Source organism: Typopeltis vanoorti, chromosome 3, assembly GCF_054136105.1.
Source record: "Typopeltis vanoorti isolate ZY-2024b chromosome 3, IOZ_Tvanoo_1.0, whole genome shotgun sequence".
NCBI lineage: Eukaryota > Metazoa > Arthropoda > Arachnida > Uropygi > Thelyphonidae > Typopeltis > Typopeltis vanoorti.
In genome coordinates, this window is record NC_143551.1 from 10,713,959 (window position 1) to 10,731,918 (window position 17,960).

The window sequence follows — 17,960 nt, forward strand, 5'->3', positions numbered from 1 at the left end:
AGTACATAACCGACATGAAAAAAAAATAGTATTTACATTTAAGTTGTTCTTTCAAACGTGGCATTGTTTTGTTGAGTGTGCTTGCAGACTCTAGTGAATGCCAGAACTGAACAACAGCAGAGTGGCTATCAGGGATGTTGTAGCTCAAATTGTTATTTAAATGTTCATGATTACGGATGATTTCTCTGGACTCCACAATTTTTCTTTCAAACTCATCATGGCAACGAAAGATGTTTTCGGATCTATCCCAGCAGACTGAATGATCCTGGTGTTCATCATCAGGATTGTTCGAGAAAAGAACATGACTAGACAAGGTACTGGCATGTTCTTTTGTAAGAGATGTGGTTAAGGTCTGAGGAGTTTGGAGGCCAAACATTTGGACTGGTGAAGTCGTAGAAATTTTCAGACAACCATTTTTGACTTTTCCCAGAGGTGTGGCAAGGGGCCGAATCCTGCTGCCATACATACGGCCTACCATTGGCTACCCTCGTTATCCAGGGCTTGACTACAGTTAGCAACTCCACGAACAAAGCCCGAATTCCAATGCCAGGGTTCTTCAACACCTGTTCCTGCAGATTTGCGAGGAATTCTGCTGTACGAACGCAATCAGATCGTCTGCTAGGGATCTTTCTTCTTGCTACATCCTCGTAGTCACCATTGCAAGTCTCTAGTTCATGCCTGATTGTTTTTACTGTATTCAGGGAGCATTGGGCAGCAGTCGTAATATCCTTATTTTGATGGCGGGCACGAATCATCATGATACAAGTTATTCTCTTCCATGATTCAGGTGGGTTCCAGCTATCCATCCTTTCTGACATCTTGTATGTGAATGAAGAAGGGTCCAAACTTTTAAATGAAGAGAAGTGTGTGTTAATACATGTAACTTACGGAAAAATATAATTAATTATAAATATGTCAAATTTATCCCGAACACCCTGTAAATCAATAACCCTCCCCCCATCTAACTTCCACACCTATTGTTTTGCTGATTTGCAGACAAAATATGCTATTGGTAATAGATGCTAGATAGCATTGTGGGTTGATGGTGATAGTTGTAGTGGAATAGTGTATCCTCCCTTGATGAATCCAAGGATTTCTTGGAGGTGTCATTGCAGGATTCATTGCAAGAGGAAAAAATGCCAATTTTTTCCTTGTGCATTAGAGGGACCCTGTATTACTCAAATGATTGAAGTTTCAAGATCTATAACATAATGAATGTTGTGAAGGATCATACTTCACTCTCTCTCTCTTACATTTTGATAATGTTCAGATTTCCACTAAGGTCAGTTTATCCTTCTTGTGCTGACATCTAGCTCATCCTAGCATAAACATATTGCATCTATTAACTCTTAAAAAAATAAATAAAAAAAAGTGTTTTTTCAAAACACTTTCTCTCTTGCTCAACTCCTAACAGTTCATAAATCCCAAATCAGACCAACCTTAGAATATTCTTCCCATGTTTAGGGTTGGTGCACTTGAAACCACCTTACGAATTTGCTACTTTCATAGGCAACACTCCAATTGCTTCTGCTATTCCTCTCTTTCTTCTGATCATGTAAGAACTAGAGCAGCCACCAGTCAACATTTCATACAGAGTCTAATTTCTCATTTTTCTTCATTCCATCTGACTTTATTCTTTGGAACAACCTTCCCCATAGTAGCATTTTTCTCAAGTATAATTCACAACTTTTCAAGAAACTTAATAGATTTCTTCTGACCACTTGTCCACATGTGGCATTATTGTGTTATGGATTTTGTGACCTCTTGTGTGTGGGGGTCAGTAAAAAACAAAATAAAACAGGATCACCTTATCTGTCCATAGTCGAGTTACAGGCATGCATCACTTACTACTCCCAGCTGGATAGAGCTTGTTCATCCCAGGTGAGTGGATGAGGGTCGCATAGTTTGATAAGCAGTTGAACTTAGCATGGAAACCTATTTTTTTTCTGATGTGCCTAGTCTAACACGGGTCTTTAAAATGCTAACACAGTGATATCCCCAATGCTATTACCTGTAAGAGTTGTAACTGAACTCGGTCATCTAACTTTTCCACATATTTTTAGCTAATGGCCAATCTCTATGAAATAAAGAACTACATGCACCAAGTCCCTCCAGATGCAAGACTATTATATTCCTGTGCCTTCTATCCAGGCCTTGCGAGAAAAGATAGTGCTTAAATATAATCTGCTCGCTTTAGGATAAATTGCATCTTATCATATCCAGTAATGATAGTGTCTCTATGCCTGTAACTGGAATGGTTATGAGGTAGGAAGATTGTTATAGCAAGTTATGACTGATAGACCATCTTTTGAATACCATCACATATATTAGACAGAAGAGAAAATGCTTAGTTCTGCAGTCAACAACAGCAGTTAAGTATTCCAAGATCAGTATGGTTTGGGAGTCTTCATTGCTAGAAAGCAAAGTCCTAAAACCAAACATCTTCACCATTTCATTATAAAAGCCTGTGAATTTTTCTTTAAATGCAAAATAGAACATTAGAAAAATTCCTAGCTTCCCACTAGTGTTCTCTCTTATGACTGCAAGGAAACAATCCTATACATTTAATGATTATCTAAAATATATATTAATGAAACTTTTGTGTTATTTTAAGTGCATTTCAACAGCTGTACAATGCACACACTTATATGCATTTAGATGACACTGCTCCCCACACATGCATTATTTCATTTAACGGCTCGGTTGCAATGTTCATGTCTTTCGGCATTTCCTGTCTATGGTTTGAAGGAGGCTATGTTATTGCTGCAATTTTTAACAAATATAGAAGACTTCTCAAAATCCCAACATACTATACATTATCTAAATCTGGATAATGTGTAGTATGCCTGTCTTATGGCTCCATGGAGGAAAAAAAAATCCTTCTATACATTCAGACATTTAACCATTAGCTAAAATGTATACTAATGAATAGTGCATTTTAGCAGCTGTATGGTTCACACTTGTGCACATTTAAATAACACCCCTATGTGTGATATTTCATTTAAGGGCATGGTTGCAAAATTAATGACCTTCAGTGATTGCTGTCTGTGGTCTTGAGACAGCTCTATTAAGGCTGCAATTGTAACAAATATACAAGACTTCTCCTCAAAATCCCAACACGCTCTATATACATTATCCAAATTTAGGATCTTTTCTATCTTTTAGAATCCTTCTAAAAGATAGAATCTTTTAGAAGGATTCTATCCTCAAAGTGATATCAAATGACACATTGTATTTCATAATGATATTAAATTTAATGGAGTCTTTCAACAGAACCCAAAGGTATGGAGGTGTGTGTGTGTGTGTGTGTGTGTGTGTCAATTCTTTTGAAATGAAGTGCTTTACAAAGGAAATACTTACCTTTCTGCAGATACTTGTTCTTTCATCTTTTACATAGCACAATTAATTAAAATTAAGCATAAAACTACATATTTGGAAGTCTGATAAAACACCTAAGCCTTATGAAATATTTATTATTGAAGCTATAGCAATAAAGCTGTGAGACATGTTTCAGTTTTTCACAGTGGCTTAGAAAAATATATTTAAAAAAAAAAAATTATATATATACACACACACACACAGTTGGTTAGTTTAATATAAATCTTTATCAGTTTTGTGCATTAATTGTGAAGATAAGTAAATAAGCTGAAATGCATGATATATCTGTAGTGCTTACAATCATTTTTGATATGTCTTATTCATTACTAGTGATATTTTAATCAATGTTCTGCAATACCTTTTCAACCATTCTAGTATACATCATCATCAAATTCTCAAGGGGTGTACAGTATTTGTATTCTATATATACTTTGATTTCATATATTGATTTCTTATTGGGGAGTCTTTAGATTGTAGAACCAGAAATATTCGAGAGATTCTGGTATTGAGACCACATGTTTATTAAATACGAATAGGATACGTGAAAACCTGACGAGTTTTGTAAGTCGTGTGACTTACATCATCAGGGGAATTGGTGTATAAAAAAAGTTAAACACAACTAACAAAGATTAAATTCATAGTCCATGTTTCCAACTGTAACATTGAAAAAATTTGAAACCTTCGTTACTGAATGTTTATTTGTTGTCACATTATGTGCTTCACATGTGTTATGCCTGAGATCTGAGGAAATTAATTTTTTATGAATGCCGATCACACTTGGTGTAATATCAAACCTTGGTTTTTGTTGCGTTGTGTAGGAATTCTAAGCATTTTTGCTGCTTCCTTGAATTTTCTTGTGAAACAGTTTTTATCAATATATGCCATGATTGGTTTTTACCCAAAGAGTACTTTATGGCCAGTGGAAGTTGTGTGGAAAGCTAGACCTAATTTGTGTTCTCTTCTTTTTTTCTTTGTCTTTATGTTCTACCATACAAATTTCTCCTGACCTTCCCATCTGGCCTACGTAAAAATTGCCACAAGAACAATAGATTAGATAGACCCCCCCCCCCCGATTTTTTATGGGATGGTGCGAAGGTTTTGGTGGATGTAGATTACATACTGTTCTTTCCAATGTGATATCCCTTTTTATCCTGCTTAGTACTAAGTAAAGGTCACTTCAAATTTCAGATCCTCTGTTTATTTCAAACACTCTTGTATCCTGAACTAGCATATCTCTATCAACAATATGTCAGTGAGGCTTTTCTTATTTCTTGCGTTTTCCGTCCATGTGGACTTGTGCTATCTTATACAGCACTATATATATTAGCAAATTAGCTAAAAACCAAATTAGCACTGTCTTATATAGTGCTAATTTGGTCTTTCAGTTGGTGTAAATATATATCCAAAGAGAATTCTGATCCTGTCTGGCAACTTATGTTGTTACTGAGGGTAAGGGAAGATGAATTGAAATCCCTTTTGTTGAGGGGAAAAAAAAGCAGCACTGCATTTTGGTGGAGTGGAAGGTGAATGGTTTATCCTCTTCCTATTGAAGGATTAGTATTGGGATCATCAGTGTTTAAAACACCTGCTGTAGATCTTAAAGCTTGGAATGACCAAGCATCACATGATTTGTTGAATGAATAGGATAGAGTTACTGTAACCTGGAAAACTGTGGATAGGATTAGTGGTGATTCAGAGAAGGCCATGTATAGGAAAAGGAGAATGTGTAATAGAACAGAGCCCTGAAGTACTCCTGTATTAGTGGAAACCATCCACCATGACATACAGTGAATGACCAGAGAAAAAGGCCAGCTAACTTACTGAGGGTAATAGGTAGATGAATGACATTTTGCCTAGTAGACTGATGCATTCATGATCAAAAGTTGTGGAAATGTCAAGGGCAGCAGCACATTTAGAATCTTTCCATAGCATGGGTCCAGTAGTGAGCCAAGCTGTGGATCAACATTGGTGGAATCCATGCTAGTGATTTCTGATTAATCAGTAGGCCTTCTAGGTGGTGAAGCTGACAGTGTGGTTTTTTTTGTTATTTTGGAGAGGATTGAGGTGATAGGTGCACTGTTACTATCTCCCTTTTTTGAATAGGTTGGATGCATGTTTGCTCTCATGCATTGGGATAAATGCCAGTTAAGTATAGAAGATTGTAGAGACAATATAGAACAGTCGATAATTCCAGAACACAAAATTTGAATACATTTGGAGAAATGCCTTTTGGGATCAGAGGACTTCAGTGTCCAAGTTGTTGTTGTAGCATAGCATTCTTCTGATGTAGTTTTGATGAAAAATGACAGAAAGAATATGGTGCTAAGTTTCAGGTATGGTAGGAGACTATTTGCCTTGGTCATTTAGAACAGCACTTCCCAAACTGTGGGCTACAGCTCTCTTGGGGGCCATAAGTTTTGTTGAGGGGGCCATGAAATAATGAAAACAAGTTTAAAATGTTTTAAGACTAAGTAGATTTTTTTTAATCTTAAAAGAAACATTTAATTTTTATTTTTTGTTCTTTTTTATATTTTAATGAAAAAAATCACACATTGGTGTTAATTCACAAATTCTGCTTCTTGCGTATTTTGGCGATTAATGAATATTAGTAAATATATGCTGATCTGTATAAGTTCATTTCAAAGGTATTGATAATATACAATAAATATTATAACATATGTCTATATTAAGATTTTTTTTTTTTGATGAGGGCCATAAAATATTTTAATTTTTCCAAAGGGGGCCTTGGCATCCATAAGTTTGGGAAGCACTGATTTAGAAGATAGAGGTAGATGGAAAGGGGAAACAGAAGTTGGAGGAAAAGTGATGGCAAGTCAGCTTTATTTTTTGGTGCTATAACACGGCACCATCTGGTCGAGAGAGAGATGGGAATGCAGGAGAGCATAAGTTGCATCCAGTGGCCTTTGCAAGGGACCAGAAAGGCATTGCTTCCATTTGGACAGGAGGCAAGTTTTCTGTTGCTAGTCTTGATGAAGTTGGATTTGAATTCATTGCTGGTTGTTCTGCATAAGCTGAGTAGTTGAGGTTCTTGTTGCAAGCTGCAGTAAGATGAGTTTTTTTACTTTTTTTTCCTGTAACATCCTCACTATCATCTTCATAACAGTGAAGATGATTCTGTAACTAGCTGAGAGCAGGTATTTGCGTCTGGAGAGTTGGAAGCAATAATCATGGAAAGGAAAAGTAGAAGTTCTAGATATCATTCCTTGCTACTGCCAAATAGTTAAAGGTTGTAGGGAGAGTGTGAAAGGAAACTTACACAGTTGTGATCTAAATTACTCAGGAGAAGTGACCTATGGTGTGCCTGGAAGGAGAACTGGTTTAAAAAAAAATAATAAAAATAAAGGTATTGAGAGTGGAAAGGATTATCAGAAATTTTGGTACGTAGAGATAGGGTTTGCATTAGTTTCATTGCTTATAGGAGAAATTTCTGATAATCCTTTCCACTCTCAATACCTTAACACAACACACCATGTCAGTTCGGATGTTGCCCGGTTCAACAAGGTTGCCATTTGGTAGCAGCTCCAGGGGTGGCAATGAGAAGTTAGCGACTGGCGCTATCATCACCACTGTCACTGACAAAAATAATGGAAAAACTGGATCCAGATTCAGACTCCACAACCATTTAATGACCGGAACTTGGAATATTAGGACTCTACTACAATCAGGTCAACTCAAATTACTACAGAACGAACTAAAAAGATATGAATGGACTGTTATGGGACTTTGTGAAATTCGATGCTCCAAAACAGGAGAGCTAACAACAGATGGACATTTGCTTCTTTACTCTGGATGTGACTGCAGCAGAAAAGGTGTTGGGTTTTTGATACACAAATAATCACGAAATTCTGTCATGGAATTCAATCCTATCAATAGCAGAATTGCTCTAGTCTGCCTAAGAGGAAAACCACTCAATATCATCATCATACAGGTCTATGCCCCAACCACAGACCACGAGGACTCCGAAGTAGAGGAGTTTTATGGTCAACTTAATGCAACAATTACTGGAGCGAACAGAAAAGACCTTTTGATTGTACATGGTGATTGGAATGCCAAAATTGGAACAGACATCGGCAAGGATTATCTCCCATTTGTCGGACTGTATGGCTATGGGGAGACAAATGAAAGAGGTTTTGAATTGATCAATTTTGCCTCACAAAATGAACTTGCCATTACTAACACTCTATTTCCCCATAAACCTTCCAGAAGATGGACATGGACTTCCCCTGATGGTAAAATACGCAACCAAATTGACTTTATCCTTGTAAGCACAAGATTTAAAAACTTCAGCCTCCCAAGAACCAGATCATTTCCTGGAGTCGACATTGGCAGCAACCACAACATGGTCATCACAACTGTGAATATGAAAATGAGAGAAATATTAAAATCAACTTGTAAAAGATATAATATAGAAAAATTAAAAGATCCCCAAATCAATATACTATATAAATACAAATTAAAACATTTTTGACACAAGCTTCAAGAAATGTAATATTGAATCTAAAACCAAATATTTCTCACAAAAGATAACTGAGACAGCTGAAAAAATCCTTGGATACAAAAGGAAAATAAACCATGGATAACTAAAAATATTTTGGACCTATGTGCAAAAGAAGATATTTGAAATCTCATATTAATAGCGGTGATAATAGAGAATAGTATAAAAATATTACTAACATTATTAAAAAAAGAAATCAAACATGCTAGAAACTTATGAATATTAGATGAATGCAAAAATATAGAAGAGGACTTAAATAAAAATAATTCTAAAGGTGCTTTTAAAATTATTAATAAGTTAACCAAACCTTTTACTGCAATTAATTGGAACATTGAAGATGGAACTCCTATCACGGATAACTAGAAAATAGTTGATAGATGGAAATGTTATGCAACCAAGCTTTTTCAAAGGGACCCTCAACTGACTGACTATATTTTGGATGGAATTTTGCCAGGAGATTACCCGCTATTAAAAGAAGTCATTGCAGCAGTTAGCTCCTCAAAAATATGGGAATTGATGGTGTCACAATGGAACTGATACCTGAAGGAGGGGACATCATCATAGACACCTTGCTAAATTTATTCCAGGACATATGGAACACAGAGACTTGGCCTTCTAATTGGCTGACTTCTGTCCTTGTACCTATTCCTAAAAAGAAAACAGCAATAAATGTAGCAACTATAGAACAGTAAGCCTTATTAGTCATCCAAGCAAAATCCTGTTGTCAAGAATTGAAAAGAAAATAGAAAGCAGACTATCAGATGAACAAGCAGGTTTCTGGAAGTCCAGAAGTACAATCGACCATATTTTTACAATACACATACTAGGCAAAAAATACATAGAACATAACAAAATAATCTGTCACAACTTTTTAGACCTTCAAAAAGCTTTTGACTCAATATGGTATGAAGCATTATGGAAAATTTTAGAACATTGTGGTAATGACAAAATCATTAGGATAATTAAATCTACGATAAAGAGCCAAGAGGCTATTTTTTCCCGGTGGCATAAATTAAGTCAAGGGGATAATAAATTCCTCATTATTTTAAAGCCGGATACGAAACTCGGAGATTGAAATCTAAGAGTTTCATGCCGAAGAACTATCGGGGAGGCCAAGCATAAGTCATCACTTGGGTAGTGCAACTCATGTCAAAGGTGGAGCAAGCTCCATCACTATCCTCAATATTTTCTCATAATGTAAAACGTAGCTCCTAGGAGATGTATTACTGTTTTACATTATGAGGAGAGGTCACTACCCAGACCGGTTTCGACCTTTATTGAGGTCTCATCAGTGAGTAGGTAGACCTGGAATACCAAGGTTTAAGTGAATCGAACTTGCACGTTGTATTACTATGGCTTTCTTCCTTTATGCTCTGGATACTCGCCACAGAATAAGGTGGAAGAAAGCCACAGTAATACACCGCAGCAAGTTCAAATATGAAAGACTATTCATGGAATCAGCCTCAGCCCTTAGGAACATGCCAAACCTCAACAAATTTAGATGCATGAGACTGTGCCAAATTTGAGAAACATACATCAGAAGAACTTCAGCCCAAAGGTCAAGAACACCTAATATAGCCCGCAAGTTATCATCTGTAATGATAACCAGAGTCAAGAACTCCTAGAGGGAGACCATACATATTCCACACTCACCATTGTACCTTCTCTTAATTCATTAACATTAGATACACTCGGCACTTTAAAAAAGACAAACTGTTTCACTCGCTGCTCTGTGAAAGAAAAATCTTGCTTTCTTTCTTAATCGCACACAAACTTAACCTCAATGAATGCCCTTTGTGTTTCTTCCCTGCCTTCCGTATAGTGAAAAATATCAATTGATATAACACTCCTTCCGAAGCATCAGGACTTTAGGAAAACGGTAGCTTCCTCGCTTCATTTCTCATTTGCTGTTATTTAGTACTTGCGTGCACGTGTCTTTATCTTAAGTTTCCATGAAGATGGCAACGTGACGTTGCCGAAATATTGGAAAGTATATATTAAAGTCGATTTAATTTATATTTCTAGTGTACGCTGTCAATTCCTTAAGTATTAATTATCATTCTTCTTTTGAAGTAAAACTTGATTTAGTAAAACTTAAGGCACGTTCTATACCAGTAATTATCTTTATCCTGGATTTTTTATTTTATTTTATAAATACTACAGATAGTTAATTTCATCTACTTATCTTTTCTTTCAGATTAAAAGGGCCCCACTAGCACTTATGGAGGAATTTGTCACTTTTGAAGGAGGAACAACCTGATTTTTAAAAATGTTTTCGTGCTCTGCTTATGAGCTAGTGCCTCAGACTGTGCCTGAACATGTTTGTAAAAGATGGAACTGTATAGGAGAAGGGAGGGGGGATTGCTTCGACCAAAAACGGACTTGTCACTAACAGCTCTTCCAGCCATTTTGTGTAGCTTGTAAATCTTGGCAGCTAGTTTTGTAATCTACTGTATTTTATGTTTGATTAGCGGTGATTTTGACTTAATCTTAATTTGTTTTATAACAATTTACTATTATTTAGCACATTTTTATTTTTTGAAAATTTGAATGCTTATTATATTTGTACCAAATTGTCCATGTGGTGATCTGTGATCACTAATGCTTCTTTTTTGTCTTTTTGATATTTAAAAAAAAAAAAAAAATGCACAAAATGGTGGTCAGATAGGTAATTGCCAAAGCAGTTAACAGTGGACTTCTAGTTTTGGGTACTTGTTGATAATAAAAGTTTTAAACTTTACACAAGTTCTCATGAAATTTATTTCGTTAATTTTTTTTTTTATGCTAAATGAGTATAAAAATGTGGCTTACAAAATTAAAAGTAGCTGAAGTTATTAGCCTGTTTGATCTTTTACTTTAGTTTCTTCAGAATGGAGGAGCTATTGGGAAGAAAAAAAAAGTGATGTTTATAAAATAATCTTATTTACTGAGAAATATTACCATGTTGAGGTTTTTTTTTTTTGTCTACCAACAATGACTTTGCATTTTATTTAACATCCGACCTCCATGAAGTCAGAGACTTATGCACATATAAACTTTCTTTGGTTTTACATTTCTTGAAATATGAATAACTATATAAACATCAGAAAGGGTTAATTCAGATTTTTATTAAACTAAACATCACTTCTACCTGTCTTGCTATCTTTCTTTGGTTGATACCATTTTCAGGGTTTTACATGAAACATACAAAAAGAAAAATCTAAACATGTCAAAAAACTCATCTTTTACAAATTGGAATATGTTGAACAGCCACATCTATCAATAGACACATTTACACATATCTTGTATGTTACATGTGCAAATTAGACTTCCAGATGTAATGAACTGCAAGTCCCTAGTTTGTATAATGTGCCACATGTGCAAATTACCTCAGAAGACTTTGAATATTCTGGAATGGAGGAGATAGTCTACAACATGCTATTCTGTGAGAATATGTGAAATGAGATCAGTGTTTCTTTCTCTCATGTTAGAGGCTTTATGGAGTGAAACAGCACTAAGAAAAGTTTTAAAATGTTATTTAACTCTTCCAATATTTCATCTCAGACATTGAGACATAGTCAAGGATTCATATTGTAATCACTGGCGATGTCTCAGTGACTGAGACATTGTCAGTCCTTTAATCATATCTTAGTTCTGTTTCACTCCATTAAGCTTCTCCAAACACTTAACTTTTAACACATGGATTGTTTTTTTCTTATGCCTTATTTTTCTCTTATGTCACTGTTGCCTACAAGTTCTTTTTTTTTTAAGGATTTCAGAATGCCTCTCATGTAGAGATCTTTCACAGAAACATGGGAATATTTATACCCCAATGTGTTTATAAAATGATAGTCTTTAGGAGAACGTATGCAGCTTTCTCATCTTTTTTTCTTTACCCTCTTTTACCTTGCGGTGTTGAGGGTTTATTAATCATCGGACCTCAAACCGTTCACAGGATAAGGTGGTCAGCCCTACGTCCCAGTGTATCCTATGTACATAGTGTTGAGTTCTCAGGGCCGGTTTGCCTGCTTTGTGGGATGAAAAACCCCAGGATAACTGGGGAAAAACCCTACTGTCTATGCCCAAGACCGGCTAACTTGACTATGGCTGAGGAAGATCCTTCAGTTCCTCACATCACAGATGGGAATCGAACCTGGGACACTCCTTTTCCCCCAGGCATATGGTTGCAAAGCGCACAGCCACTAGGACCATATGCAGCTTTGTGAGGTGTTAACTGGTTCAAAGGCCAGATTTTAATAAACAGGTTATCTGTCTGGATTTCTAGATCTGCTTACAACTTGTTTATAATTAATGGATGTTATTAAAGAAAATAATTTCTTTAATAACATCCTTGAGTAGCCATTTGGAAAGAATTTGCAAATTAGGATTTTAAGTTTTCTTTTTTTTTTTTTTTTTTCATCATCTTTAATCATCCAAGGCTTAAATATTAAAGTTGTAACAATATCTAATATTTGTTGAGGATGGTAAAATTAGCTTGCATGCAAGTGCCTACCCATGTAAGTTTTTTTGTTTTCTATAGAATCATCTGGCTTTTTTTTTTTTTTTTCTTAAAATCAGAATGGTAATTTACCATCTATTTCCATTTCTAGTATAAACTTGATTTTTGGACGACCACTGATCAGGAAATCTACAAAATCTTAGAGGTGCTTTTGACTGCTTCTAGGCAATAAACATTACCCAGTTGGTGAGAGTGATCACGAGGTACTTGTTTGGGAAGTGGTGGGAAAAGAAAAGGTTACTGCAAAAATGGATGTACGTGAAAGTATAAGGTGGATGATTATAGCAAGCTCTGCAGTCAACTAGCATTGGAAAAGATGTTGACAGCGCATGGAAATTCATAAGGTAGTATATGACACAGGCAACGTATAACTGCATACCAAGGGTTAAGCGAGTAGAGAAGGATTGAAATCAAGCAAAATGTTTTGGAAAAGAAACTTGCAGAGGAGGAGGTATAAGTCAGTAGATCAGATCCATGAAGAGTATAAAGTGCAGACTGGGAAGGTAGTAAGCATAGCAAAGAAAGAACAGGTACAGTATGAAAAGAGGTTGGCTGGTTTAGTCAAGATTATTCAAGGGATTTATTCTGCTATATTGCAAGCAAGAGAAAGTATAATTATGGCGGGTAGACACTGGTGGATGGTCATGGCAGCAGAGTGACCATTACAAAGGATATAGTGGAATTATTGAATGAGCACTTTATCAGCATACATTATATGGTGTAAATGATGCCATGCAATATACACATATTCATAGAAACCACATTACCTGTTGTAACCATGCTTTTTTACTAATTAAATTTGAATATCTATTTGAAAAGAGATAATAGCACAATAATTGTCACATATAATGAAGATAATATAACTTATTTTTGGTTAATATTTGGCTCTTTTTAGTACAAGATGTGATATAATTAGGAAATGACAATGGTCTCTGACAGTAGGCAGCAATTCTTTTAAAATTTTCTGATATTCTTGTGCATTAACTGAACCTTTCAAGAAATTCAAACAACCAACACCATGATTGAATTATTCCCCTGATCATCTTTGAGCTGTCTGTTTGCCATCAGCACCCTGCAGGTTAAACTTTTTCTCGTCAGTAAAAAAAAAAAAAAAAAAAAAAAAAACTTTTGCACCGATCAGGGATCTGTTTGGTATGCTCTTTGCACTAATTTAATGAGGCCAATCTCTTTCGTGGCCTCATCTGTTAACAGAAGCTTCTTTTTATGATGGCTGGCTATCAGTCCCTGTCAAATGAGTCTTCTCCCAACAGTTACAGAGAGCTTGCCGCAATCCCGTTTGTTCTACCAAGTCCTGTGTCAGCTTTGGATGATGCATTGCAATTTTTGAGGCAGAACTGCTTTACAATCGGATCTTGACATGGTGTAGACAGTGGCTTTCTTCCTGTCCCCTTCTTCCTTTCAGCAGATCCAATTTCCTTCACTTTCAATGGCAACTGTACCACAGTAGATGGACTCTAGGACACCCTTTTAGCTACTTCCCAAGAAGAATAGCCTTCTCTATTAAAAGCTTGAATCATACTTTTTCTATTGTCATATTTTTGGTGTTAACTGCATGTAACCAGCTATAGCAGCCCCAGCACAAAAATGCAAAAACTAGCTCTTGCTGTCTACAGCATAAAAAAAATTCTGATGCAATTAGCAGCAACTATTACATTATACAGAAACCTGTGGGGGATGATAGATGATGCAATACAACAATATCTAATGATAAACCAATGAAAATTATTATTTAACTACTAAAACTATATTTATATAAGGTGATGCAGTTTCTATGAACATAAGTGGATAGAAGGGAGGCAAGTATTAGGAGAACTGGAAGTGAAAGAATCAGGTGTTGATTGGAGTTAGATATTAATAAGGTTGTGGAATGGATGACACATCATGGTGTATTCTTAAGGAAAGCACACAACAGTTAGATGTGCCCTTGACCTGATTATTTAATGAAAGTGTTGTGGTGGATAAGGTTCCAAAGGAGTGGAGAGAAGGTAAAATAGTATCACTCCACAAGCATGATTCTAGGACAAAAGCTTTCAATTATAAACCAGTCAGTATAACTGCTGTTGTAGTCAATGTTGGAGAGATTGGTTAGGAATAAAATATTCAGTACAGTGCTATTTTTAGGTGAATCTATTATACTAGTTAAAACATTGCAGAAAGATGTTTTAAAAGTGTACTTAAAGAAATGCTGCATGAATACCGGGTTGATGGGCATAGTATTCTTCATGATGGTCAGCATGAATTTGTGAAGGGTAGGTCTTGTTTTAGTAATTTACTTGCATTTTATAAGGTTATGAGATAAGGGAGAATCATACACAGTGATATTCGTAGACTTTACAAAAGTGTTTGATAGATTACCACATAAGTTTGTGTACAAGCTGCACAGGATGGGAATATATAGTATATTGTTAGATGGATCAGAGATTGGCTCTCTGAATGATACCAACAAGTTGTGTATGAAGGAGCAGTGTATCAAAAAAGGAGAGTAACCTGTTATGTGTCCCATGATTGTGTTCTTGGGCTACTGCTGTTTGTTTTTAATTGATATGTGGACTGACAAGAGATCTGCAGTTGTTTTGCTAATGTTAATTCCATTCTGGAAGATTTGAATAGATTTTTGACTTGGACAAAGGAGTGGGGTTGTTTTAATAAGTGCAAGGTGTTGCATTTATTTTGGAGTGTAGAAATATAAGGATGTGTACACAGGAAGTGAATGAGATTCTAGATTTGATAGTTGACAGTGGACAGTTTAGGGTGCACATTGTGCCACTATGATAAGAAGCACTCTAACATGTAGGGATTAGGTGGTGGTTGTGTCACTGTATAAAGCACTCTTCCAGTGCTTTTATACAGTGACTAAGGCAATATCAGGACTCTGAAATGCCGGATATGGAGAGAGGTTGAAGAAATGTGGATTACAGAGTTTGTATAGTAGGAAAAGATGTGATATGATAGACATTTAAGTTGATGAGGGGGCTTTGTTGGATTAATACAGAGGGAATATAACATGAGTAGAAGATGAGGATGGAAGAACCAGAGGCCATCCCTGGAAGTTGTGTGTTGAAGAGGATTAGATTTTTTACATGGAAAATTGTTAATGAATGTAATGCATTATTAATGCTTTTTTACTATGATGTGTTGTCAGTTGAACGAATCTCTCATGATGAATCTGTTCACTCCATGGAGAGTGTAATATCTCCACCATACATGATGTTTTAAGAGTGTATGTGCTAGCTTCTTCCTCAAATTTTTCCACGTATAAGTTTATGATGGGCGGTGAATAGAGGCAACTCCATCGCCAAAATTTTTCAACTTAAACATTTGTAAAGAGCAAACCATGTCTAAACTGGCTAATTCTGTATATCTTATGGGTGACTTGTATATCTGTAAGTTTCTCCATAAAAGAGATGTTTTTCAAAATGGTACTTGAATGTCTGATATGAGTTCTGAGGAGTTAAATACTTGAAAAGATATCTGTTGAAGGCTTCTGCTATCTACTATAGAAAAGAGAGTGAACATTTTTCACTTTGTATAATGTAAGAGTGATTGGGTGTCTTCATTTTTGCTGTTTTTTTGCATTTGCCAACAAGTGGGATCACAGTTCCATTTCTTCTAGTTCAATAAGTGGAAGAGTGACAACAGAAACAATTGTGCTCATAATTCCAAGGTGACTTGTAGAGTTACCTTTAAGGATTATCATGTCAGCTTTATAAGGTGTTCCTTTCCAACACTGATACTTTTTGCTAGATGACATTTAAAAATAAAAAAAAAAGGGGGGGGGGGCATAGAGCAATCTGGTGGTTTGTGCCTCTTCTTGAGATAAAAACTTTGGATTTTTCAGCACTTGCCATCATGTCAACCTCTGGAATGCATGGTGGGGTAATCACATAAGCAAAATCTTTGCTCAAAATCGAAGATTCTATTTTACTAGTTTAAAAAATTTATCACCTCCTTCATAGGAAAGGAGTTAGCATTTTTGGATCAGATGTTGGATAATAGATGGCCAAATTTTTCAACCAACCTATATTTGCAACATTTTTCTACTTCTGAAACTTTTTTGGGTATGTAATCTATTGCGTTCCATATATTTGGAAATAATGGATTACCCAAAACTAATGTTTTGGTTAATAATATTGTGGATGATAGGATTTACCTTCTGTGGAGAATAATAGTTCTGATCTGGTAGTTTGTATGTCTGCTGGTAGCAGAGATATAAACTGCCAGAATTAGCAATAAACCCTTTTTGCTTTTTTATAATATTTTCTTTAGTTTAGTTTATAGGAACTTAAGAATTATGAAATTATCTAGACTAATTTTTCAAAAAAAATTAGTTCGTTGAAAAGTAAGACCTTGCATTTTATCTTCTTGGAGGTGTGGGCTTTTTTTTTTGTCTGCCCATCACAACTACATTTTTATTTTATATAATAACTTTTTTATGAACTATATAAACATTAGAATGGTTAAGCTCATAGATTTAATACATAAATGATATATGTGGGAGGAAGGTCTGGAATAAAATTTAAAAAAAAAAGTACATAGGTGATGTTGAACATGAAGTATTCTTGCACATATTTCAATAGACCATCATACTGTGTTCATACCTTACCTGCAAGAATGTTCAAAGTGTTTTCTGCAGTAATGGCATTACTACAGAACTCAACTCATTGCCACAGAAACCAGGGACTCTGACATCTGGTAGTTCAATTTCTGTATGTGTGTAACAAACATACAGGATCTTTGTTATGGCAGCAATCACCTACATGTTTTTAAACAATATGCAGATATCGCACAGTGTCTAATGATCCATGTAACTGCCAGTTCAATATCTTTTATTTTGTTTAAAAAACAAAAACATAATGGCAGTTTGAATTATTTCTTCCCAAAGATGCTACAAGTTTATCCCATTCTAACATTTGTATACTTGATAAGCCCACAAAAAATTTTTGCAATTATTTTCATACTTCAGTTTATAAAAAAAATTGACAGGTTCAATAATTGCTACTACTGCATGTGATAAGCACTGCACTTGTGTGTCTTTCTGAGAAAACCAAGTTTGTATCTGCATATGTAGGAAGAAGTGATATGAATCAGACTCACGTTAATCACAAACGTCAATCAGACGTTTGTGATTAAACATAACTGCTACCTAAATATTCAAGAGGCAAGATTCATGCCAATTTAACTGACAAAAGTTTTTCCCATCCCTTTTAACTTCTACCTTGTAGTTTAACAGGTACTTTTTGAGCATTTTAATACATCAGATAGATTTTTACTAATAGTTCTGATTGATATCTTTTTTTTTTGTTTTACAATCACTTTTTACCTGAAACTCAAAATCGAAGAGACTTAAAGAATATAATGCTGTAAGCTTGTAAATATTGCTTATATATTTATATGAAACAGAAAAATAAATTTACTTAGAAAATAAGGTATGCATGTTTAGTAAGTAACTGTTACAAGTAGGAGATGAAAAAAAAATGGCTGAATGTTACTTTCATGTTTAAATACCTTTATCCAAGTGTGAGCAAACAAAGTTTGCGGCTGAAAGTA

The 17,960-nt window shown here is 35.3% G+C and overlaps 2 protein-coding genes across 4 annotated transcripts in view; one reads left to right on the forward strand and one right to left on the reverse strand.

The window, feature by feature from the left end:
- The window catches only part of LOC150107906 (lethal(2) giant larvae protein homolog 1-like), a 443,798-nt gene extending 433,159 nt beyond the window's left edge, over positions 1-10,639 (forward strand). For all 3 annotated transcript variants that reach the window (XM_090415428.1, XM_090415430.1, XM_090415429.1), the window contains one exon: positions 10,092-10,639. In XM_090415428.1, coding sequence (XP_090271554.1) covers positions 10,092-10,154 — 63 coding nt within the window. In that variant the 3' untranslated portion in view covers positions 10,155-10,639. The remainder of the gene's footprint in view (positions 1-10,091) is intronic.
- A 72-nt stretch (positions 10,640-10,711) lies between these two features.
- The window catches only part of LOC150107907 (uncharacterized), a 93,772-nt gene continuing 86,523 nt past the window's right edge, over positions 10,712-17,960 (reverse strand). The window contains exon 5 of the mRNA XM_090415377.1: positions 10,712-10,773. Within this exon, the coding sequence (XP_090271503.1) occupies positions 10,729-10,773 (45 nt within the window). The 3' untranslated portion in view covers positions 10,712-10,728. The remainder of the gene's footprint in view (positions 10,774-17,960) is intronic.